The 24575-nt window shown below is 34.5% G+C and overlaps 1 protein-coding gene across 10 annotated transcripts in view; it reads left to right on the top strand.

The window, feature by feature from the left end:
- RALYL (RALY RNA binding protein like) overlaps window positions 1–24575 on the top strand; it is an 829152-nt gene that overhangs the window by 618221 nt on the left and 186356 nt on the right. For all 10 annotated transcript variants that reach the window (XM_029223116.1, XM_029223111.1, XM_029223110.1 and 7 more), the window contains one exon: window positions 18266–18341. In XM_029223116.1, coding sequence (XP_029078949.1) covers window positions 18274–18341 — 68 coding nt within the window. In that variant the 5' untranslated portion in view covers window positions 18266–18273. The remainder of the gene's footprint in view (window positions 1–18265; window positions 18342–24575) is intronic.

Here is a 24575-nt window from a genome sequence, read left to right as displayed (position 1 = left end):
CCTGTACACCCATTTTGTTGAGACTTTTTATCATGAATGGGTGTTGAATTTTGTCAAATGATTTTCCTGCATCTATTGAGATGATCATAAGAGTTTTATCTTTTGTCTTGTTAATATGGTGTATCACATTGACTGATTTGGAGATTTTGAACTATCTTTGTATCCCTGGAATAAATCCCACTTGATTATGGTTTATGACCCTTTTAATGTGTTGTTGAATTCAGTTTGCTAATATTTTGTTGAAGATTTTTGCATCTGTATTCATTAAAGACATTTTTATTTAGGTGCCCTTGTCCAGTTTTAGTATCAGGGTAATGCTGGTTTCATAAAATGAGTTTGGAAATATTCCCCTCTCTTCAGTCCTTTGGAAGAGTTTGAAAAGAATAGGTATTAATTTTTTTTCAATTTTTGGTAGAATTCATCAATGAAACCATCTGGTTCACTCTAATCTTTATTATTTCCTTCTTTCTACAGACTTTAGGCTTTGTTCTTTTTTTTTCCTAGTTTCTTTAGGTATGAAGTTAGATTGTTTATTTCAGATTTTTCTTGTTTCTTGAGGTAGGCTTTAATTGCAATGAGCTTCCTTCTTAGAACAACTTATGCTGAATGTCATAGATTTTGGATATTGAATGTTTTCATTTGTCTCTATGTATTTTTTAAATTTCTTCTTTGATTTCTTTGACAACCCATTGATTGTTCAGTAGTAAGTTGTTTAATCTCCACATATTTGCACCTTTTCCAGTTTTCTTTTTATACTTGATTTGTAGTTTTTATATACTATTGTAGTTGGAGAAGATGCTTGATAGAATTTGAATCTTCTTAAATTTATTGAGACTTTTTTTGTGGCCTAATATGTGGTGTATCCTGGAGAATGTTCCATGTGCACTTGAGGAGAATGTATACTCTGCCACTTTAGGATAGAATGTTCTGATTATAACTATTAAGTCAATATGTTTTAATGTGTCATCCAAGGTCTGTGTTTCCTTATTATTTTCCGTCTGGTTGATTTATCCATTGTTGTAAGTGGGATGTTAAAGACCCCTGCTATTATTGTATTGCTGTAAATTTCTCCCTTTAGGTCCATCAATATTTGCTTTGTATATTTGAGTGCTCCTGTGGTGAGTGCATATATATTTATATATTTAAAATGTTATATTTTATTTGCTGGATTACTCCATCATCAATAATGTAATACTTTTCTTGTCCTTTATTACTGTGTTTGTTTTAAAGTCTATTTGTCTAATATGAGTATAGCTACACCAGCCTTCTTTTCATTTCCATTTAAGTGGAATAGCTTTCTCCATCCCTTCATGTTCAGTCTGTATGTCCTTACTTCTGAAGTGAGTCTCTTGTCAGCAGCATATAGATGGTTCTTGCTTTTTTCTTTCTCTTTTTTTGTCAGACACTCTATATCTTTTTATTGGAGAGTTTAGTCCATTTTGTTTATGTTTGCTGTCTGTTTTTATAGTTCCTCCTGTTTCTTTCTTCTCTCTCTCTTGTGGTTTGATGGCTTTCTTCATTGTTCTGTTTAGATTCCTTTCTCATTTTCTTTTGTGTATTTACTCTGAGCTTTTGCTTTGTATACATATAACATCCTATGTATATAATAGTCTGTTTTAAATTGATAGTAATTTAAATTTAAGCATATTCCAAAAGTTTACATTTTCACTCCCCTCTCATGTTTTATTTTTTTGATGTCACATTTTATGTCTTTTTATTTTATGCATTGTTAGCTAATTATTGTAGTTTTAGTTAATTTTACTATTTTTGTCTTTTAACCTTCATACCTACTTTATCATTGATTGATACACCATCTTTACTATAATATCCAGTGAGATTTTTTTCTTTTGTATGTTTTCTTGATATTAATTATGTCATTTCTTTTCAGCCCAAAGAAGTCCCTTTAACATTTCTTGTAGGGCCAGTTTAGTGGGGATGTATCGGTTGACCAAAAGGTTTTTTTGGTTTTTCCATAAGATGTTATGGAAAAACCCAAATGAACTTTTTGGCCAACACAATACTTCTTCATTTTTTTATGATCTGGGGAAAACTCTTGATCTTTTCTTCAATTCTGAATGATAACCTTGCCAGGTAGAGAATTCTTGGAAGTTTTTTCCTTTCATGATATTGAATATGTCATGCCACTCTCTTCTGGCCTGAAAAGTTTCTGTTGAAAAATTTAATAGCCTTACCTTGTATGTAAGAAGTTGTTTTTCTCTTGCTGCTTTCAAGATCTTCTCTTTATCTTTAGTTTTTCCAATTTTAAGTGTAATGCTTCTTGGTGTGGATCTCTTTGGGTTCATTCTATTTGTAAATTTTTGAGCTTCCTGCACCTGAGTATCTGTATCCTTCCTCAGATTAGGGAAGTTTTCAGTCATTGTTTCTTCAGATAAGATTGTTGGCCCTTTCTCTCTCTCTTCTCCTTCTGGGACCCCTATAATGAGAATGTTATTCCACTTGATGTTGTAACAAAATCCCTTAAAGAATTTTAACTTTTTTAAATTCTTTTTTTCTTTTTGCTTCTCTGTCTGTGTGATTTCCATTGCTTTGTCTTCAGGCTCAATGACACATTCTTCTGCTTCTTCGAGTCTGCTGTTGAATCCCTCTAGTGTACTTTTAAGTTTAGCTATCATATGCTTCAGTTCTGTAACTTCTGTTTGGAACTTTCTTAAATTTTCTGTCTCTTTGTTAAAAATCTCACCATGCTTTTCATTCTTTATTTGAATTCTGTGAGCATCTTTATGACCAATACTTTAAAGTCTTTAATCAGGTTAATTGCTTATCTCCATTTTATTAATATCTTTTTCTGAAATTTTGTCTTGTTCTTTTGTTCAAAATATATTCCTCTGTCTCCTAATTTTGCCTGATTCTCTGTGTTTGTTTCTGTGTATAAGATGAAATTGCTGTCTCTCCCAGTCTTGAAGGAACAGTCATTCGAAGACTGGGGGTGTGTTTTGGTCTGTCTGTGCAGTGCCTTGGTGATGGTCACCTGCCAAGGCCTGTCTCTGTGATTGTTTCAGTCTCTTGGGGTTCAGAAATGCCAGGAATTCAAGGGCATCCTTTGTGTGGGGTGTGCACACCTTCCAGATCTGGTGGCACTGGGGCTGCAGTAAAGCAGTTCTGGGTCTGGGTGAGCCCACCCCCTAGGTCTGGTGAGGCAGGGCCTACTGTGAATGGGCACAAGTCTGGGGTAAGCCTGTCCACCAGGTCTGGTGGGAAAAACAATTTCTTTTGAGGAATCACATGTTTTCCTGACTTCCCATTTTATGGGCAATTTCTAGCCATAATAATTATTCTGAAGGCTTTTTAATAACAATATTTTATTCATAACTTTTAATAGGCCATAAGCTAATTTGCTTATGTGCATTTAGATGTTTATTTTAAAATTAAAATCCTTATTTTTGACTACTAAATGAAAACTGTTAAACTGATGGCATTATAAGTGAGAGGTATTTTAAATTTAGTTTAAAAATTCAACATTGAAAATAAAATTATGTGAGTTTTGTCATAATATGAATACAACTTTAGGTGGAACACAGCATGGTGGTAAAAATAATGTTCTTAGTAAATTAGGATACATATGGAGCAGAAATGTACCTGGAGCTGGTTATGTTATATACATAATTCATAATTGCATCAGTCAAGCTGTGATATTCTACTAATTTATACAAACTGAGCTGTAAGTATCACATTTTATAAACATTTTTAGGTCTACACAGTCAGAAAACAACATTAAAAGATTCTGGTGATGAATTTTATTTTGAACTAAAAAGACAACATAAGTATGTGATCACGTAAACTCTCTTTGCTACCTATCATCAATTGATTTTTAGAAATGTTTGAGCCTTTGAAGAATTACTTTGCAAGTCCTCTAAATTTTGCTTACATTTTACTCAAAATTAGCTGGAAATCTCTAATAAAAGTGTTCAACAAAGTTCAAATTTTGAAGTTTTTAAAGATTTTCAATTATTAAAAGCAAATCTCACAAATGAAAAGAAAAATTCTTACAGAAGCAAGGACTAGAATAAATAAATTAAACAATGTAAGTTATAAAGGTATACAAGATTTAATTTTGATTTTTCTATGATAATGCTTTGAAATAACTCAACTGTAGGGAAAAGCCCTTTGATGGAGCTTCTATTTATAATTAAATAGTTGTATTTAGTGAAATTGAGAATCCCTGTTTTTATATGGCATCTACATTTGCTGAGACAGTCAAAAGGATGTTAAGACATTTTGGACAAGTTTTATCTTATAAAAATATGTCAATAAAAGTACTCTGTTGAATAGAAGTAAAAAGACAGTACCTATGAAAATGTTTGGGGTAATATATTTACACATATCAATGTAAATATAGAATTGAGAATATTTTCCACTTATAATTATCTCTGATCTTATTTTCCTCAGCACCTATAAAAGTATTTTCTCAATTAAAATATTATATTTGCAAAGCAGAATCATTTGAAAGTGTCAATAATTTCAAAACTATTAAAGGTAAAATGCAATTTTGAAGATCTGAGGAATTCTATGAAAATTTTTACATAGAATAATTGAAAAAAAATTTTACAGAAAAATGTAAGTGACAAATAAAATGATCAAAGCAACATGGGAAATTACTCAGTTATGTTATTTTTATTTCAGATAATAAACCTAAATTTGTGTTAGTTTTGCTTTATTCTAAACATATTTATTAAAAGAATTTTTAAAAATCATTTTTGATTGCCAGTCTTTTTTTAAACCAGTGCTATAGTAAGCCAACTTGTTGATCAATTAAATTTTCAAAATTATACAATTTTAATAATTTTATTTCCCTGTTCACACTCAAAAATAACCAATTTAGATACTAAATTGTATGGTCACTCTAACTATAACCTTCTATGACTACTTTTTACCTTCAACAGCCATGTTGAGTCCTGAAATTTCAGATAATACATTCACTAATTCATTGCATTAAGTCATTCATGCATTTGACAAACACTTATTAAGCCCCATCTATTAGCCAAATATTCTAAGTTCTTTGAATATATTTGTGAACAAAACAGACAAAGATCCCTGACTCATGGAGCAAACATTTTACCATGGGGGTGGGGGGTGGTTCATCTAGCAACAAACGATAGACATAATAATTAATAAATTGTATCACATATTTGCAGATGATAAATACATTGGAAAACAAAAATGAAAGTAGGGTAATGGGGATTCTGAATGTGAGAAGTGTAGGGAAATGAAATGTCACAACATTAAACAGGTAAGAAAGGTAACATTTAAGCAAAGATTTGAAGGGATTGGGGGAGTTCACCATGGGATTATCTATGGGGAGAGGAAGCTGGGATAGAGGAAGCAGCTAAAGCAAAGAGCAGGGATGTACCTGACCTGCTTGAAAAACAACAAGGAGACCAGTATAGCTGGAGAAGAGAATCCTGGGGAGTGTAGTGGAATATGAGGTGTGGAGGGCAAGAGAGGGAATTAGGTTGGATAGAGAGAGAGTAAGATACAGGTGGAATATTTTTTTTGCAATATCATTTTTTATTTGTTTTCTTTTTATTGTCTTCTTTACAAAAGTATGAGCACCATGAAGAGGGTACTTTTTCTCTTGTCAGCATCTATGTAACCTAGGCTTACCATAGTGCTTTACCCTATAAATGAGTGAGCTCCCATTTTTGGTGTCTAGAAAAGTATTGTTTATGAGTTACTCCTAGAACTACATGATTTAAAAAATGCTCAAACTTGACTAACCTATAACAATTTTTAGTGAAACTGATGGAAGTACAGGCATCAGAGTATATTTTAATCTAAATTGCCTTCAAAAATAAATCATGACAATACAACAAATTAAAAAAATATTTTGATACATATGGCAAAAAAGGTTTATGCTTCAATGTGAACTTTTTGAAACTTGAAGAAAATGATATCAATATACATAGAAGAAAACCATCGTATAATGGCTCAGTAAATGTACTTAACTTCCAATAACGAAAATGGAAATATTCTTGGTGGGGGAAGAAAATTGAAGGTAGGATGTATGTTTAAATACCTGTGAACTGAGGATATATAAAAGGACTGAAGAAACGTAAATACTTTATCAATGACTTTTAAGCCAGAGACAGAAATAATGATTGAGAACTAGACTTAGAGTTAGAAAAGAGAGTCCTTTCCAAGCTGTGCTATCAAATGGTCATATGGTCTGGGTAAACCACTCTATCCTTCATGCCTAAACTTTTTTATAATGAAAGGACATGCTTGCCTCTTAAAAAAAAAAGAAAATCTATAATTTATTGTGCTGGTGTGGCTGTTTTGTTTTGGTTGTTTACTCTCATGAGGAGTGACAAGTCATTTTAGTATTATGAAAATTTGCTCAGCTTCTGATCAGAAGCCCCGGATTCCAACTTCACTTCTGCTGCGGTACGCGGGCCTCTCACTGTTGTGGCCTCTCCTGTTGTGGAGCACAGGCTCTGGACGTGCAGGCTCAGCAGCCATGGCTCACGGGCCCAGCCGCTCCGCGACATGTGGGATCTTCCCTGACCGGGGCAGGAACCTGTGTCCCCTGCATCGGCAGGCGGACTCTCAACCACTGTGCCACCAGGGAAGCCCAAAAGTCTTTTAATCCTTTCCAAAATTTCCGTTCATTTAGAATTGTATTCACTATCTGTTCTCACACCTAAGGTCAGTGATGTATAGGCAACAATCTGAATCAGAAGCATACAGAGTTGGTAAGGATGCCATAATGTCACCAAATATCTTTTTACAAAACCTTCCTGTTGGTGGTAGAACATTCGAAGAAATAATGCAGAACACTGATGTTTATACTATAATATGATCCACAAAATTATTTTTGCGGTTTCATTGTCTGATAAGGGCAACACATCACAAAGCATTTAGTAAAAGGCATCTGATATGAGGAATTTCAGTTCTGCAAAAGGGTATGTATTTTCCAAGAATCTCCTTGGGATGATACTGATTTCCTTCCAGGTGGAATACTTTTATCCTCTAAATATTTTTTTTCTTAATAATATCAAGATTTTTTTAATCTGATTAAATCTCACATGTTCTTTTCTTTATCTTAGCTTGGCTTTGTTATTCAATATCAGATAAACCATATCTTTCTGGCTTTTGATGAAGGATCTTAGATTCTTTGTATTAGCTTGATTTCTTGCTCTGTCTTTCATGTTCGCATTCTCAATCAAAGAGTTCTTTGAAATTGTGTTTTCTTATGGAATTTTAACAGTAAGATTTAATTTAATGGATTTCTACTTTATACGTGCTCATGGAGACTTTATGGAAGATTCATCTTTTTATTTTAATAAATGAAATTATGAAATATTTTGGTGTTTTGCCAATAAATTATGTCTTGCCAAAAGCAATAGATTTAATTTTAATTGAAAAGTCAAACTTTATCTATAGGACAAGATGTTTGGAGTGAGAACTCCTGAGCTCAGAGTCTTGGCACCACTACTTATTAGCTAAGTTACTTTGTGCAAAAACTCATACTTTCTCAACTTCAATTTGTATAAGTGGGAATTGACAATAGGACCCATGGCCCAAGATTATTGTGATGATTATTTTTTAATGTGTGTGAAAATGTGATCAACTGTTAAATGATATACAAATACTAGCAACTACTATCATCATCAAAGGTGAGGTTAGAGTAGCATTATTACATTCTAAACCTTTAGACAAGCATTTTTCAAGTTTCTTCCCTAAAGGCACTGTTTTTATGCTCAGAATTCTTATTACGCTCTTTTCAAAACAGTTAAAAAATAAAGTTCTTAAAAGATAATTGAAGGAAGGGATTTAAGCTAAATGTATTATATAGCCATGTGTCTCAAACTTCAATGTGCATAGCAATCACCCGGGTGTCTTGTTAAAATGCAGATTCTGATTCATTAGATCTGGGATGAAACCTGGATTCTGCATTTCTAACAGCTTCCTACATGATACAGTTAGATGCTGCTTGTCTGCCAACCAAACTTTGAGTATCAGAGTTGTATACTACTCTCCACATAAAATGTTTTTAACTACCTAACATTAGCTTTGGCATTTCATCATATTTATGAATTATAAAATGCATATCACTGTAGCGTTGGTGTTTTAAACACTGAATACAAATCCACCACAAAAAGGACCTGAGAAAATAAGTTCATATATACACATATGGAAAGAGAGACATTTGAAAAGGAAGAAAACAAAAAGAAGCAATACTCAAATCTTGGGGTCTACTTTACTTCACTGATTGAGATCTGAGCTCCTAAAGAAGTTGATAATCTAGACTCTCTGTTCATTGAATTTTATTTTCCTTACAGAATATTTTTTCCCCAAGTATGAAACTAAATAAACTCTTGGGATACAAAGAAATCAATAGTGTTAAGTCTATGAATTTATAATGAACATATGGCTAAGATTATTTTTCACTAGGTATTTTTATATTAATTATCATAACAGTTGTCTCCACTATTGATGTCAATAGATCATTAGATGTATTTATAAAATTGTTAATCAAGGTTCTAAATATATTCATGATGCTGCTGGAACATTTATCCAAATTTTGTATTTTATTCATTTGGTTTCTAGAGGTTTTATCTCTTAATAAAACATGTTGTTCTTCATTTTTACCTTTGTGGAGATTTGTAGAGATGGTCGTGGAATATAAAAATGCATTCTTCAAAAAATTTATCCAAGATTATATGAGATAAAATGATAGAAAAAAATCATCCAAGTTGAAAGTTTTAAGAATTAAGTAAATTCCAGTTTGATGATTGTTACCATTTGGTTTTTGCTTTACACCTGTTTGAAAATATGTTTGTGTTTTCTGCTAAATTAAACTAGACATTTATTAAACACACACCAAAGCCACAAAGTTTCATCTAGTTTCATGGCTACTTATGCTTCAAGGCAAATCAAAGGTATTTTTACAATTAGCTAATGGAAGTTTCAATGGGAACAACAAAGTTAAACAAAAAAAAGAACAGAAATAAGCTGAGGGTTTTGCAGAGTTTGCTGATAGATGTGGTTTTATGAAACTGCTAACATTATAACTGGTGTTTTGGGAGAAAACCACTTCATTTACCAACAATGGACACCTAACGGCATTCTCAGCAATAGAAGACAGGGCAGCACGTTCACGAAGTACAAAGTCTACATCTTTATTGTGGCATTCACCACATTTACTATGGTTAGCTGCAGATTTACCTTTCTCTGTGATATCCTGGGAACAGAAACAGCATTTATATCTATTTACCCAATACTTAGCACAGTACCTGGCACATTCTGTATGTTCAGTAATTATTTGATCAATGAAAGTGAATGATTTGTATCATCTCTATTTTCTTTGTAATATAACCATTATGTAATAGATATAAATAAAAAAGGGCATTCAAGTATATATGTCCAATTTTTTTACTTCAGTTTCTATTAGGAAAAAAATCTGTTTGGATCTAAATAAGTCACATGCAATGATCAGACTTACCAGTTAATTAGTAATAAGTTCAAATTTCCATTTTTATTTGTCCTTGCAGACCAAGCCTGGAAGCATTACAGTATTTTCTGGTAACAAATGGGAATCTGGCCAACCAGTGATCTTTGCATTAGCATTCTAATAACCAGAGGCCAGTGTGCCATAGTGCTGTGTCAGAACTAATTTATGAAACTACATCCAAAGGCTCATTAAAATGGTCACAATTCAGTGACTGCCCAGTGAAATTAGACTACAGTTTCATTCCCATAACAGAGAATATTTTAACATACTATTAAGGACATATTTCAAGTGGTAAAACTAGCTTTGATTCTGTGAAGGGAAAAACAACAAGATTAGAAAGCCATTTACTTTTGTGCAAAATTGGTTCCACTCTCAGATTTAGGCTTAAAATGCTTCAAATGGTTATATTTTAGAACATATACTTGCCTCTCCAAGTCTGGTGCATTTTTCTCTTAGAGTAAAAGCACTTCTGGGCAGCTCTATCAAACCACAGGGTTGTGAACCTACATGGCCAAGAAATCTCAAGCAGCTCAGTTGAAAGTCAAATGTGTCTCCCCCACTGCTGCCAGACAAATCTCCCTACAGCATTTCTTTAATCATACATCTTCCCCCATGATGCCGAAACTCCTGGGGACTCAGAATATATTAATTTACAGGCTGCTTTCCACAGCCAAACCAGATTTAAGTGGCATAAAAAATGTGGCATCCAAAGTCTGGTTAAGAGCAATGAGATAGTAGGAAAAGTTCTAGAACATGAGTCTGGTGCAGCTCTGGTCCAACTCTCAATCATCTTTTGCAGGGCAGGGGCAGGGTATCCCCTCTCCTACTAGTTCAGTGCCTGGCACATGGGTTGTACTCAGTAATAAAGACTGCTGTAGTGAAATGAGCTGATGATATTATTATGAAAGCCATTTAATTTCTCAGTATCACAAACATCTATATACATGACATGGGAATAATGATCCCTGTTCTACTTATTTCACAGGATTGTTCTCAGGATCTAAGCTAATAATAACTGCAAAAGCACTTTTTAGTGGTATGGTGCTTATAGTAGGATAATGTATGGTTTTATGCATTAACTTGTCAAACATAACAGCCTGTTTTCTTTATTTCCTGAATTTTTATTCAATGGAACAGTAATGAATCCCTAAATCTTCCAAATGTGAAGGATAAAAGACTGAATGACTTTCCCTGGCAGTCTATATGCCATAGCTGAATTCTTTAAACTTTTATTTAAACCTGAGGAAGGAAACGAAACAAAAAACTCCCAAGAATAAAGATATCATTTTTAATTAATTTATTTAGAAAAATATTTCTTTTCATTTGTTTCTCCATCTAAAAAATAACACTGGTAATGTGGACGACTTATTATACTGTAAGTTAGACGTCACTTCAATATCAAGGCTAAATTTCTCTAGAAATAAGAGAATATTCCAAATTGAAAACCTAGCAAAGAAAAAAATGTGAAATATTTTTCTAAACATTTCACGGTATCTCATAAACCAGTGTTCTGGGGGTACTCTGTTTTGCTGGATGTTAACAGGTGTGCTATCCAAAAAATGCTCACTTTCTCTCTTTTATATATATATATATATATATATATATATATATATATATATATGAAAGCATTTGAGTTAAACATAACTGAATGTTTCTGTTTTCAGAATCTTTTCTTTTAATATGCATTACAAATACCTGAGAAAGGGATACATTATTGCATTTTTACCAAATTTATTTTACCGTGACTTATTTATTTGGCAACATTCTTATTAACACCTTCTAAAACATTGTTTAGATAAATACCACTTTAGGAAATGTTCTGACAAAGTGTGTTTGGCTGGACACACTACAACTCATACAAGGACACACCTTCTGGCTTGTATGAATTTAGTTAACTGATGGATCCCTTGAGCACCTACTGTAACAACAGCCCTCTGCAGGATGCTAACTAAAGGGCATAAGATGTTGAGTGAAGTTATGACTGCCTTTTAGAAGTCCAGAGTCAAAGGGAACAAACACTCAGTAGTCAGTGCTGTGGGAACGATGTAATGAAGTAAAATGGGAGTGCAAAGAGGGAGAGTCACGTCTGTTTGGGTGTAGAATTGGAGTTATCTTCCCAAGAGTCAAAAGCACAAAATGATTGAATGCTTTTACTATCATCTTTAGTAGTACCCTAACAAGAATTGGTCAAATAAATATATTTGCATGTGTTGGGTATCCTTTTCAAGGGTGATGCTTTGGAACAGTACCTGTCTCCACTTGCCTCATCTCATTTACCTCAAATCAGAATAGGTTCAACTCCTTGACTTTTTTTCAGTTCTGTGACTTTATAGTTATTTCTATCATGGTATTGACTTCACTTATTTAGTTTAAAAATAAAGAAGAAAAGAAAATTGATTAAATTTTAGAGCATTTAATATACTTTAAGTAATTTACTATGAAAAGGTAGCTAGTAGCCCAACAGGATATTTTTCAATTATTTGAATCTGAAATTTAATATTAGAAGGATAATTTGAGTACATTTTAATTTTTTCCTCATACTTTTTCATGCTCACTTGAAATATTGAAACTTCAAAATAGATACAGGGTCTGTCCTATAAGCCTCATGGTTGGTTCTTACAGAAGCTCATAATGTCATATGAGAAAATGCAAATACCTCATCTCCCTCCATATGGAGGTCTGCTGTCTCCAGTCATCTCCTAGTCATGGGTAAAGCTTTAGCTCCCTTCTGCTGTATTCCTATGACTGGACAGAGTTGGGGGAGTTCCTCTACACAGGTGTGATGTCTAGTGAACCTGTTACCAACCAGGGTTCTTGACCTCCTTAATCAATAGAATGTGATCAGAGGCCAGACAGGAAATTCAGGCAAAGCTTTGTTGGGCCTACTTCCCTTGCTTGCTCGCTTGCCCGGGGTGGGGGTGGGCTGGGGAGGGGGTGGGGTCGGGCGAGCTGCTTACTTATATGGGATGAAGGTAGGGGTGTGTCCAGGGTTCAGGCCACAAGGGTGGCTTCGGGGGGGGTGCCCACTCCTTTCTTTATGTTGTGTTCAAGGGCACATGCAGTACCCTGCTTTTGCTCCCGATGCCCTGCTTTTGCTCTGGCTCTCCAGAAGTGGCAGTTGGTCTTTTTGGTCTTTTTGGTCTCTTTGTGTCTTGTTGTCCAGAATTTGCCCCAATTGTGTTTGCACACAATTATTTTTAGTCTCTTATAGTTTCTTTGTATTTTGTTGCTTGAGGAGACATTTGTCCAGGTACAAATATTGCAGCACTGCAGCAAAGGGTCCCAGCTCCCAGCCTGTCTCAGACCCAAACAGAAACTCTTCAAGAGACTTCTTTCTAATGGTGCTTATCTAATTTTACCAACCCCCTCTATGAGAATATGATTCTAATACTCAAATAATAGAGTCCACCAGCTTTGTATATAGGTACATCTATAGACATTTCTGCATAACAAGTAGGAATTTAACTAGGATTTTTTTGGTCCATCTCAAAAGAATTTGCTAAGAATGATTAAACTTACATCCTTTCTTGAGGATAGTATAAGATTTCTAAATATTAGTATTAAGTATGAATCTGTATGCAAACTCAGGAATTTGAGAAATAACACTTTATTTTTTGTATCTCAACATTTTACTCCAAAGTCCCTATCTTGTGAGAGTGGCAGAAAATTCAACCTTGGTCATTCTTCCTCTTGTCTTGCCTGTGGGTGCCTTGCACAGTGCCAGGACAATCAGGGAAGAAAGTCTCAGGAGGTCTCTCTGTAGCTGACCAAAAAGTTCAATGTTAAGAGGCCATTTACACTGCTTTTAGGCTTCCTTCAAGGCCAACAGCTCTTGAGATAATGAGAACCTGAGCCTTGGCTTCCAAATAAGCTGAGTTTTTCCAAAAACACAATTAAATCTTGTATTTATAAAGTTCAATACAAAGAAAATACTCATTCATCCAGACCCTGGCAATGCTTCATGTTCACTGATTAATTGAGCTCACTGCCCCCTGTCCCTTCTCCCCTGTCTACATCCAGCCTCTCTCACCTCATCCCCATCCACTAATACCAAGTTATAGATGATCTTCACTATAGCAGGGTAAAATACATAAATTTGCATATTTAAGCATACATTTATGCTTATATATAAACATTCAAAGAAAAATTATGCACATGAACACTATTCAGTGTCTGTAAGGAACAAAGGTTTTCTGCATTTTCTGTTACCTTTGAACAGATGCTGATGTCTGGAAATACTGAGTTTAGCAACTTTCCATAGAAGGCTTTCCATTGTATGTATTGGTTATCAAACTCAGAACCACTGGCTACATATTATTTAAAAAATGGATGTTTTAATACTTGTATTGATAGACTTAAATCTCAAGTTCTTTTATTTACTTAGAATATTTTTATGTTTTCAGTTCAAAAGTAATGGAGTCTAAGCTAGAAACACACATATTGTGTCATGATATTTCATGGACATGTACTCTCTAGCATCACTGTGAAGCTTATAAAAATAATAGAAATCTTCATTTGTTTCACTCACTTTTTTTGTTCCAACTCTGTCATATCTGAAAGGTTTAGACAGCCTAGATCTTGGTTGGGCCCTATTCCAAATTATACAAGAGTCAGTGTCTTTATAATTCATTCTCAGGACTGTCCTCAACTCAGAATCCAAAATAATTTCCCACTCAAATCAGATGTAAAGTTCTAATTGGAGTCTCTAACAATCTTCTCACATCCACTAATCCATCCTCCCAACTGCTCTTCTTTTCTTCTAGTTTCCCACTCACAATCTCTGCTGAAACCCTTGTTCACAAAAATCCACTGGCTCTGATCTGAATATTTATCAACACACACCTTACCATCTTTGTTACCAATATTTTTGTAATTCTTTATCAGTTACTATCAAATTAAAAAATTGTGTATATATATTGAATTTAAATATACAAATAAAAATTAAATGTGTGTATATAATTTATGTATATATATATATTTATATACAATAAAATTTGTAATGTATTTGTTATACAAAATGATGCTATACTGTAAACTTACTTTCCTACTATCCGGTTTAAGAAATAGTACATTATGATTAATTTCGAAGTCCCTCAGATGTCCTTCCCAAGTCCCACACCCTTATCTGCCCCTTTAGAGGTAACTTTCATCTTGAATTCATTGCTTATTTCTGCTTTCTTTTCTTAGTTTTATTACCTGTATTTTCATTCCTATGCAGCATATTGTTAAATTTGTATTTTTATTAGCATAAAAGGACTCAGTCTGTCAGTTTTTCCATGATATTATTTTTTGCTCAGTGTCACATTCCTTGAGATTCATCAATGCATCAGTATTGTTGCCAATGGCTCTAAGTTTCTCTCTCTCTCTCTCTCTCTTTCTCTCTCTCTTCTGTTGTATAGTATTCCATTGTGTAAATATATCAAAATTCATTTACCCAGTTACCTGCCAATGGATATTTGTGTTTTTCCATGATTTTTTTCTATTTTACTGTACTGCAATAAACATTCTTGTACTTGTCTTAAGGTACACACATTCAAGAGTTTCTATAGGGGCATGCCTCCTGGTTCATAGGGTTTGAGCATTTTAAGTTTATTATAAACTATCAAATTATTTTCCAAAATAGTTGTACTAATTTATGTTTATACCTGCAATGTATACATGTGTGAGCTGCTCACCAAAACCTCACCAACTCATGATATTGTCAGACTTTGTAAATTGTTGTAAATCCAATGGGTATCAGTTGTACATCATAGTGTTTTCATTTGCACTTACCATTACTACTGAGATTGAGAGTCTTTTCATGTGTTTATTCAGCATTCATATTTCTCCTTCTGTAAAGTGTCCTTACTAGTTTTTGCCCAATTTCCTATTTGGTGGTTTGTCTCTGTTTCCTATTAGATGAATGAATATATATTCCGAAAACAAATCCTTTGTCAAGGATTCCTTCATCCAATTTGTGCCTTTTCTTTTCATTTTCTTATGTGACTTTGGATGGGCAGAAATTCTTAATTTTAATGTAGTAGAATTTATCATTCCTATAGTCTAAGGCTAGTGCTTTTTATGTCTTGTTTAAGATTATCCTTCCATACTCTGATCTCATAAATATATTCTACTATATTTCCTCCTAAAAGTTTTATATTTTTGCCTCTCACATTTAGGTTTTTAATCCAATAAGTAATTTATTTTTCTGTGTGATGTAAGTTAGAGGTCCAATTTCATATGTGTTGTTGCAGCCTAGCTTTTACCCCTTCATCTGCTGTGCCAGCTTTATCATAATTCAAGTATCCATATATGTGTATGTCAGTTGGGGGGTTCTGTACTCAGTTCCATTTGTTCATTTTCTTTGTACCAAAACTGTAGTCTTAATCACTACAGCTTAAAAATAAATCTTGATAAGGTAAGTTTGCCAATTTTTTTTCTTATGTATATCATGGCTATTTTGATGTTTTGCTCTATCATATAAATTTTAGAATCAACTTGTCAAATTCCACACAGACACAAAAAGAGTATTTGGGGATTTTATTGAAAATACATAGAATCAATAAATCAACTTGGGAAGAAATTAAATATTTATTATATCAAGTCTTCCAATTTCTCTTTTTATGTAAGGTAACTGTAAAATCCCCATAAACAGTTCTATAATTTTCTCCATAAGCATCTTTAAAATTTTATAATGTATTTACCCTTAGTTACTTTATTTTTATGCTACATAAATGGCAAATTATATATTTATATATGTATTGCTACGTAGCGGTATGCAATTAAATTTTGTATATTGGCTTTAACTCCAACAAACTTACTAAACTCTCTTACTAATTGTAGTAATTTGTGGATGCTTTGGAGTTTTTATGTGGACCCACATATTACCAGCAATTATGACAGTTTCATTTCTTCTTTCCCATTTCTGATGTTGTTTTCCTGTCTTACTTCACTGACTACAATATCCAGTACAATGTTATATAGAGTTGGTGATAGTGAATGCCTTTTTTTATTTTTTAACATCTTTATTGGAGTATAATTGCTTTACAATGGTGTGTTAGTTTCTGCTGTATAACAAAGTGAATCAGCTATATGTGTACATATATCCCCATATCTCCTCCCTCTTGTGTCTCCCTCCCACCCTCCCTATCCCACCCCTCTAGGTGGACATAAAGCACCTGGCTGATCTCCCTGTGCTATGTGGCTTTTAAATCCCTTGATCCTAAAGAAAATGTGCCCTGTGTCTTACTATTAAGTATGCTATTTACTATGGATTTTATATAGATACTCTTTGGGAGGTGAAAGAAGTTTCCTTCTCTTCCTTTTTTTTTTTTTTGCGGTATGTGGGCCTCTCACTGTTGTGGCCTCTCCCGTTGCGGAGCACAGGCTTCGGACGCGCAGGCTCAGTGGCCATGGCTCACGGGCCCAGCCGCTCCGCAGCATGTGGGATCTTCCCGGACCGGGGGCACGCCCCTGCATCAGCAGGCGGACTCTCAACCACTGCGCCACCAGGGAAGCCCTCCTTCTCTTCTTAGTTAAGGATTTTCCCACATATGGATGTTGAATTAGATGAGCATATGTTTCCTATCCTTTAATGTTAAAGATGACTAACAAGAACCTACTGTATAGCACAGGGAACTCTACTCAGTACTCTATAATGACCCATATGGGAATAGAATCCAAAAAGAGTGGATATGTATATATGTATAATTGATTCATTTTACTGTACAGCAGAAACTAACATAACATTGTAAATCAACTATACACCAATAAAAATTAAATTAAAAAGAGATGACATTGTATTTCATCTAGACATTTTAGTTGGTTTTACTGATGGGTGGCTCATCCATCCCCCGACAGCATATTTAGTCCCCTGTACAAGAAATAGAACTTTGCCTTTCTTTTCTGTCAGAATAATGTCCCTCACTTCTTTCAAAGTTTTCTTGAAGTTCACCTCCTTTAGATTTTCTTTTTTTATCATCCTCTTAAAATTTTAATTTTATTAAATCAAATTGTTTATGTCATTTCCCAAGCCTTTACCACCCAACCTCATAACAGTTTTACACATTTTTTTTAAGATTAGGATTGGTCAATTATTTGAAAATACTCTTTTGTCATGTACTTAAGCATCTTCTTGTCTTATCTTAGAGACTTTATTATAGTTTTAGTTCATGAAGACAAGAGATGTGCTCTTTATTCCTTCTGATCACGCCAGAACTCTGTAACTGCACATTCCAGTTGCTGAGTGCATTTTGTTGTTTCCTCAGTAAAGCTGGTATGCTTTACAGTTCCACCCTTCTAACACTCGGAGAAGATATCACCAAAGAAAATATAACAATTCCTCTTAGGAACAAAGCTTTATTCCACGAAAATGTCTATACAAACTGAGACGTTCCTGGCAAAACTCCAAATCAGTAAGATATCTCAATCTCTCTCTCTGTCTCTCACTCTTCCTATTTTTAGTAAGAATTCCTGATCCCCCACCTTCTTCAACATTTTTTTCATAGTACTTTTCACCTTCAGATATGTTACACAGCTTTCTTATTTGTTATGTTTGTGGTTTAATAGCTATCTCTCAAGCCCCCTCCCCATAGAAGATAAGTCCCACGAGGGCATGGATCTACCCTGTTTGGTGCATGATGTATCTCAAACAGTGCCTGGCCTAGAGGAGTTGCTCAATAAATACCTGTGAATGAATGAATGGCATATAACATTTGCATAGACAAATGACAAAAATAAAAATACTTTATGATTTACCTTTCTCAAAAGGTTTAATATTTTCTTAATCAGAACTATTTTATTTTATGCTTTCAGATATCAACATGGCAGGAGAACCCAAACCATACAGACCAAAACCTGGAAATAAGAGGCCCCTTTCTGCACTTTATAGGTAAGTAAGCAAGCATTATTTTATGATATGTAGTAGTGAAAAATTCTTGCAACTTTAAAAGGCAATATAACCTATAAGGAATCAAATATTTTGAAGAGCAATTCTAACTGGCATAAAGTACAACAAAATGCTGGTGGCCAACATATAAATATATCAAGCAGCATTGGCAGCGACCTTACCTAACCTTTTCATCTTTGCTTAAACAGCCCTTCTACAAGATATTCCTCTAATAAAATCTAATAAAAACCTCTCATGACTCTACCTAACAAGTGGTGGAAAGGTTAATATTTGTTAACTACTGCATGCCATGTACTACACATATTTTACATATGCTATTTAATTTAATTTAATTTTCACAGCAATCCTGCAATGTAGATATTGCCACTCTCGTCTTACAGATCAAGAGCCTGATATGCAGTTTCTTAGAGATCTTTCCTAGGTCACACCACTGATAAGTGATGGTGCCAATACTCAAACTCATGCTTTCTGATGCCATGCCCTGAGTTCTTTCCAACAGATCATTCAGCCTCTTTTTTACAAATGACATGTTCATTTCATCATTTCATTTCCATTTCATTTCCATTTCACCAAAAAACAAATGCAATCCTTCTCACTTCTAGAGAGGCATTAACAGTTCCATTAACAGTTCCTCTGAGTCAACTTAACACTCTGATATTTCTCCTCTACATGCCCCAGTTTATCAGTGTGTATGCCTATAATCTCAATTCCAGGTAGACGGAGTAGACTATACTTAGCATCTTTATTGTTCTATATATACTTCTATTAGGTTATGGAAAATTCAGTTGATTTGGAGAAGACGTAAAGATTAAACTCATGGAAATTTTGGTTCCTTTAAAAACGGCCACTTAAAAAAAAAAATAGTGCTCTGCCACTAAGCCATATGTCCCACTTCATGTAGTTTTGCCATTGATTTTTGTAATCTAAGTGCTGACTTTGCATCTCTCTCTGTTAAATTCCCTTTTGTTAGACTTAGCCAATTGTTCCAGGCTATTGAGATCTCCTATCATCCAATTTATTTGGTCCTGTCCCAGATACATAATCTTCATTCTGTCAGTGTCTGCATCCAAAAAGCTAATGTAAGTGCTGAGCAAGGCCCCCTTTTTCCTGATGTCATTTGGATAAAGGAGAATTGAGTTATACATATTGAAATTGATTATATTCTGATATAGTAGAGCAAGAAGAGTGCTCAAAAGATAGTTTGGAGCTGTTTCCTTGTCTTTGTTCTCAGAAAATTAGAAAATCTCCTTTTCAGCCACTCACAGCTTCATTTCTCGAGCTATAAAATAAAAGGGTCAGAACTAGATGAGTTCTAAGGTCCTTTTCAAGCCTAATGTCCCAGGATTCTCGAATGTATGACCATCAGAGATCTTAAGAAATACATTGGAAATATATCTTAATTGCTGTTTTCACTTTGGCTGTGTACATTTATTTAATTTTAATAAAAATTTTTACATAAAATGGGAAAGCTACAGGACTAAACAATTGTTGATAATTGGTCATAAGACAGTATTTATGTTAAAGGTCAGAGATGAAGTCATCAACAAAAGGCAAAGGATGCTTTCTGTACCTTGTTTGAGGTAAAAGACAATGTTTAAAAAACTGAGAAATGCAAATAATTTTTGATCAGATTGATTTTAAAATTTACGCATAGAGCTGCAGCTAATGCAGAACGTTTGAAAAATCATAATTTCAATTATTACCAGAAGAAGCTGTCAGTGGCTTTTATTCTCATCAAAGAGCTACCAGTGTCTGTGTGATGATGTTAATTTTCATATTTTCCCTGTGCTTGGAGTGTTTTGATTTTCTTACAAGAATAGAAGCTTATGACAGGAAACAAATGCCTTTTTAACTGTTATTTCTCTATTACTAAGTTTTGCTGAATTGTGAATTCAGAAGAATTAGAAGCAGAAGTTTATTTAAATCTGATATATTGTATACAAATCATATTAGTGGGGAAATATTTATTTATCCTATTTTCATCTGTTTACACAAAAGAAGTCTGGGATGTTATGAAATTGCAAAACGATAACAGAGGGAACAAAAGAGAGTGAATGTGCAGCCGAGAAAGCCCTTTCATACACGTGCCCTCATTCTTACATAAGCTTAATAATAATAATACTTTACTTTTATGTAGACAAAATGTGTTTTCATAGTCATTATTCATCTGTTCACCACAGAACTCCACAGGGTTGGTATTATTTGCCTTGCTTTATAGATGAGAAAACTAAGTTTCCAAGGCAATAAAGGATTTGCCCGAAGAAAGGTAACAAGATTAGGAACTGAACACTGTTTTTCAGCTTTCAACTCTAAAGACCTTGCCACTTGATCACAACTCCCTGTATTTACTGCTACCATCTAAACAATGCAGATCCTAAAAAACAGAGATCCTGCCCACCAAAACCAATAATCAATTATGTTTCTGTCCATGATTATCATGAGAGCAGGTGGCAAAAGAAAGCCTGCACACTGTACATAGTATAAGAACAAGAGTTACCACCAATCTGTGTGATCATAGGGCAAAGGTTTTGAGCTTCAAGTTCTTTATCTAACATAATAGTTGTATAATTTTTCTTGATACTGTAAAATGGAATAATTGAGATGAAAGCACTTAGCTCATTGTGGGGAATATAGTAGCAGCTTGAAAAGAGGTGATTTCTGCTTTCCTATTTTTTACATCTTTGGGTCTGTTTCCTTATCTGTAAAATGAAAGAGCTGGAACGATTTCATTTGTTCATTCATTCATTCTTTCATACAAGACATATTTATTGTGAGTCTACTATGGTCTAAGCACTAAGGTGGCTGTTCTTCTAGACAAATGGCACAGAAAATGCCAAGGCTGAAGGACAAGGACAGAGCATAATAAAATAAACGTAAACTAATTTTATGGTTATAGGTAACCTCTGATCTACCTTGTGCCCTAAACTACTATGTCTCTATATCTATTTACACTATTAGGGATGTCAGTGATCTGCTATCAGACTTTCTTCTTCACTTCTGTCCATTTTACCTGCATCATCAACCACAAAGTAGTATTTACATAGAATATTCACTGAGGCATTGCTTTGATTTGTTACTTCTTTTAACAGGATTTTCAGTTTAGTCAAACAACCTTCACTAAGATTTTGTCATGTGTTAAGTTAACATGGTACACATAGAAGACACAATTTTTAAAAACCTGAGTAAAGCTTTAATATATTAATATCTTATCCATGAGGTAGATATACATATATATAAGGAATATAAATGAAGTATGCATACATTTCTATAAGGAAATAAGTGAGAGAGTTATAGATTCTGCCTGGTGGACAGGGAGTGAAAAGTCTGGATGCCTCTCGAGCAACTTCTGAACACAGGCATTCACTCTTCAGACAAACGGGAAGAAGGGCATGCCAGCCAGAGAACATTTGCAGGGACACAGACACAGAGATGAAGATGAGCATCTTATGGCGAGAGCTAGGATAGACCACTCGGACCACCATGCTATGGTGGCTCAGGCTGTCAGCATCCTTAGCTGGCTGCTTATCAGACTAAGGACATTTGGCTTTTATTCTGCAGGCAACAAGGAGCCATTTTAATATGATGAGTGACTGGAAATGGGGTTTGAGTGAGAGTCACAGATATGTCCAAGGTTTCTAGGGGAATGATCACATGATTCTGCCGAAGAAATAGGAAAGGCATGATGAGCAGCAGCAGGGTCATGTTTGGGGTTGGTGGAAGGAAGTAAGTTGCAGTCTTGCACATGAATCCATAGAGACAGACAATTCATTAAAATAGCACTTATAATGAAAATGTCTCCTATTAGAGGCTATTTGTAAATGACACATAATGAATCATTTGTGAACATTCCATAAATACTGGATCTAGTCCTAATGGTGAATAGCAAATCCATTCTCTAGAAAGAATATTGTAACTTTTAATAAATTGCTGCTTCAAATGTGCTTTGTACATTACACAGTGTCTATGGTGCTGTGAAATAAAGTGAGTTTCCCAGCATGCCAAGTTCCAATTAATGCTAAACAATTGCTAAATAAGAATAACTGTATGATGGTTTTGCTTCTGCTTGCAAAGGAGACAGACCTTTCCCCTCTGATGTGAGTAAAGCTGACAACCAGACCACACAGATATTATTTATCAGAGCTGAACAGCACAGGTTTTAACACCAAGAGGAAGCCCTCTGGGTCACCGGGAGCACAGCTCAGTAAGACACATAAAACTTCAAGTTTCATCCCACTCATTTCATGGATATTACTAGACATTATTCCCAAACATGGTTTTATTGTTGTATACAGCTGATTTTCAAAGCAACCTTCTCACCTCACAGAGATGGCCATGGGAATCAGGATTGCCAGTGCAAGTACCTTTAAGACTCCTTAAGATTGTCACAGGGTAACCTATAGTATTACCATTTTAAGATCACCACACTTAGAGGTGATAGCCATGAATGCAGGTTACATTATAGGAATGTCAATGATCAAAAAACTTTCAGAGTGTGAACCGAGCAAGGTGACTCTACAGCAAAATATCTCTGGTAATTTGTTTACCACTTGACCTACATGAGTTCTATTTTCATCCTTCATGGTAACTCTGGCACATCATGGGAAAGGGGGACCCTCGGGTGACCCACAATGTCTCATAGAACCTTGACAATGGAAATGAAAGCAATAGAAGCTAATTTCAGCTAATGCTAAATATCAAACATCATTATGGAGGAAAAATGACCCAGACATCTCCACTGCATTAACTTGCTCTGTTTGCTGAGAAAGGTTTATCAATTCACTATTGATTATTTTATTTATTTTACATCTTCTTTTATAATGTCAAGGAAAATTCACTTTCAGAAGTTTAATCCTTCTAGTGTCAGTGCCTCCCTTTGCACTGGTAAAGGCTTCCATTTCACCTGCATAGTCAGGTGAGCCCACTCAGGAAGCTGTCTAGGAATGGGCTCTGTGGTTTTTAAACGGACTGTGAGGAGGACAGGGAAATGTATTCCTACCCCCTGCACTAATGCATCCTGTCCTGAAATGTATACAAGCCCAACATTGACATGCCTACAAGGTTCAACTTAAAATTCAGTTGTTGCTGGGTCTGTGTAGCAACTACGATCTCTTTTTGCTCCTGATCCAATCTTTCCTGGGCAACGAACTTACTATCATGAAAAGTGTAGTTGCCAATATCCACAAGAGAAACACACAAAGCAGTGCCTACTTCTAAAACTCAAAGCTGAACATCCATATATCTGGGTAACTGAGGGTGTCTTCTCTTTAATTCACACTTCCCAAACAAACATAAAATGCTGCTGAAGCAGAAAAGGTTCCAAACACTCACTTTGTGGATGCTTCAGAATTGTGCATATGCTTGATGAAGAGAGGGTTAAGTGGCCTGGATCCTAAAACTGGCAAAGCTTCACCAGTGGTTCGAATTGGATCTCTTATTCCTTAGCTTTTCCAGCTGCATAAAGGAAGAAGAAAAGTTTCCTGAAAGACGACATGTGTTTAAGGAGCCTGGAACTGTTACAGATGTTTTCCACATTTTAGTTATTCTCATTATTATGATGATTCAAAGAAAAGGTCTATAATAAATTATTTTAAGAAGTTATTTAAAATGAGCTGTGAGCTATGATAATGTTGCTAAAATTTGCACAGTTAACTAAATAGCTTAATGTTTCTTATAACTGCCTAAAGAGGAGACTTTAAAAAAAAAAGAATTACACTTACTTATAGTATATACCTCGTATTTCAATACTAAGTGAATGCAATTTATAAACCTTTTAATGTGAAATGTGTAAAAGAAATGCTGACACAATACCCATTAAATAGTTCTGCTGCAGGCAATTCTTTGCTAGGTTAAAGGATGACCTATTTGCAGTCTTCTGTTATGTTCTTAATGCATAAATATCCATGAATATTTTCTTGCATATAGAAAGAACATGGTACTTGTATAAGAAGACTGGATGGTACAGTCCTTGATGCAGAGAATTCATCTCTGGGGCTTTTTGAAACATTACAGTTCTATTTGTTTGATTTGAGGCAATTTATGATAAAATCAAAGGAAGCCAAATGATACAACAACTTTTAAGAAGAGGTAAGAGCCAAGAACGAGATATGAGTTAGGAGTGGGGCAGGTGGGTAGGATCAGGCAAATTATACTTAGAAAATGTATGTAATAATAAGGTATTAAAATTGGGCATCAAACTTATCCATGAGATTCCTAGCA

This window comes from Monodon monoceros, unplaced genomic scaffold (assembly GCF_005190385.1).
Source record: "Monodon monoceros isolate NGI ecotype Baffin Bay Population unplaced genomic scaffold, NGI_Narwhal_1 Super_Scaffold_14, whole genome shotgun sequence".
Taxonomy (NCBI): domain Eukaryota; kingdom Metazoa; phylum Chordata; class Mammalia; order Artiodactyla; family Monodontidae; genus Monodon; species Monodon monoceros.
The sequence above is the reverse complement of the archived record's forward strand: the minus strand, read 5'-3'. Positions and strand labels throughout refer to the sequence as shown.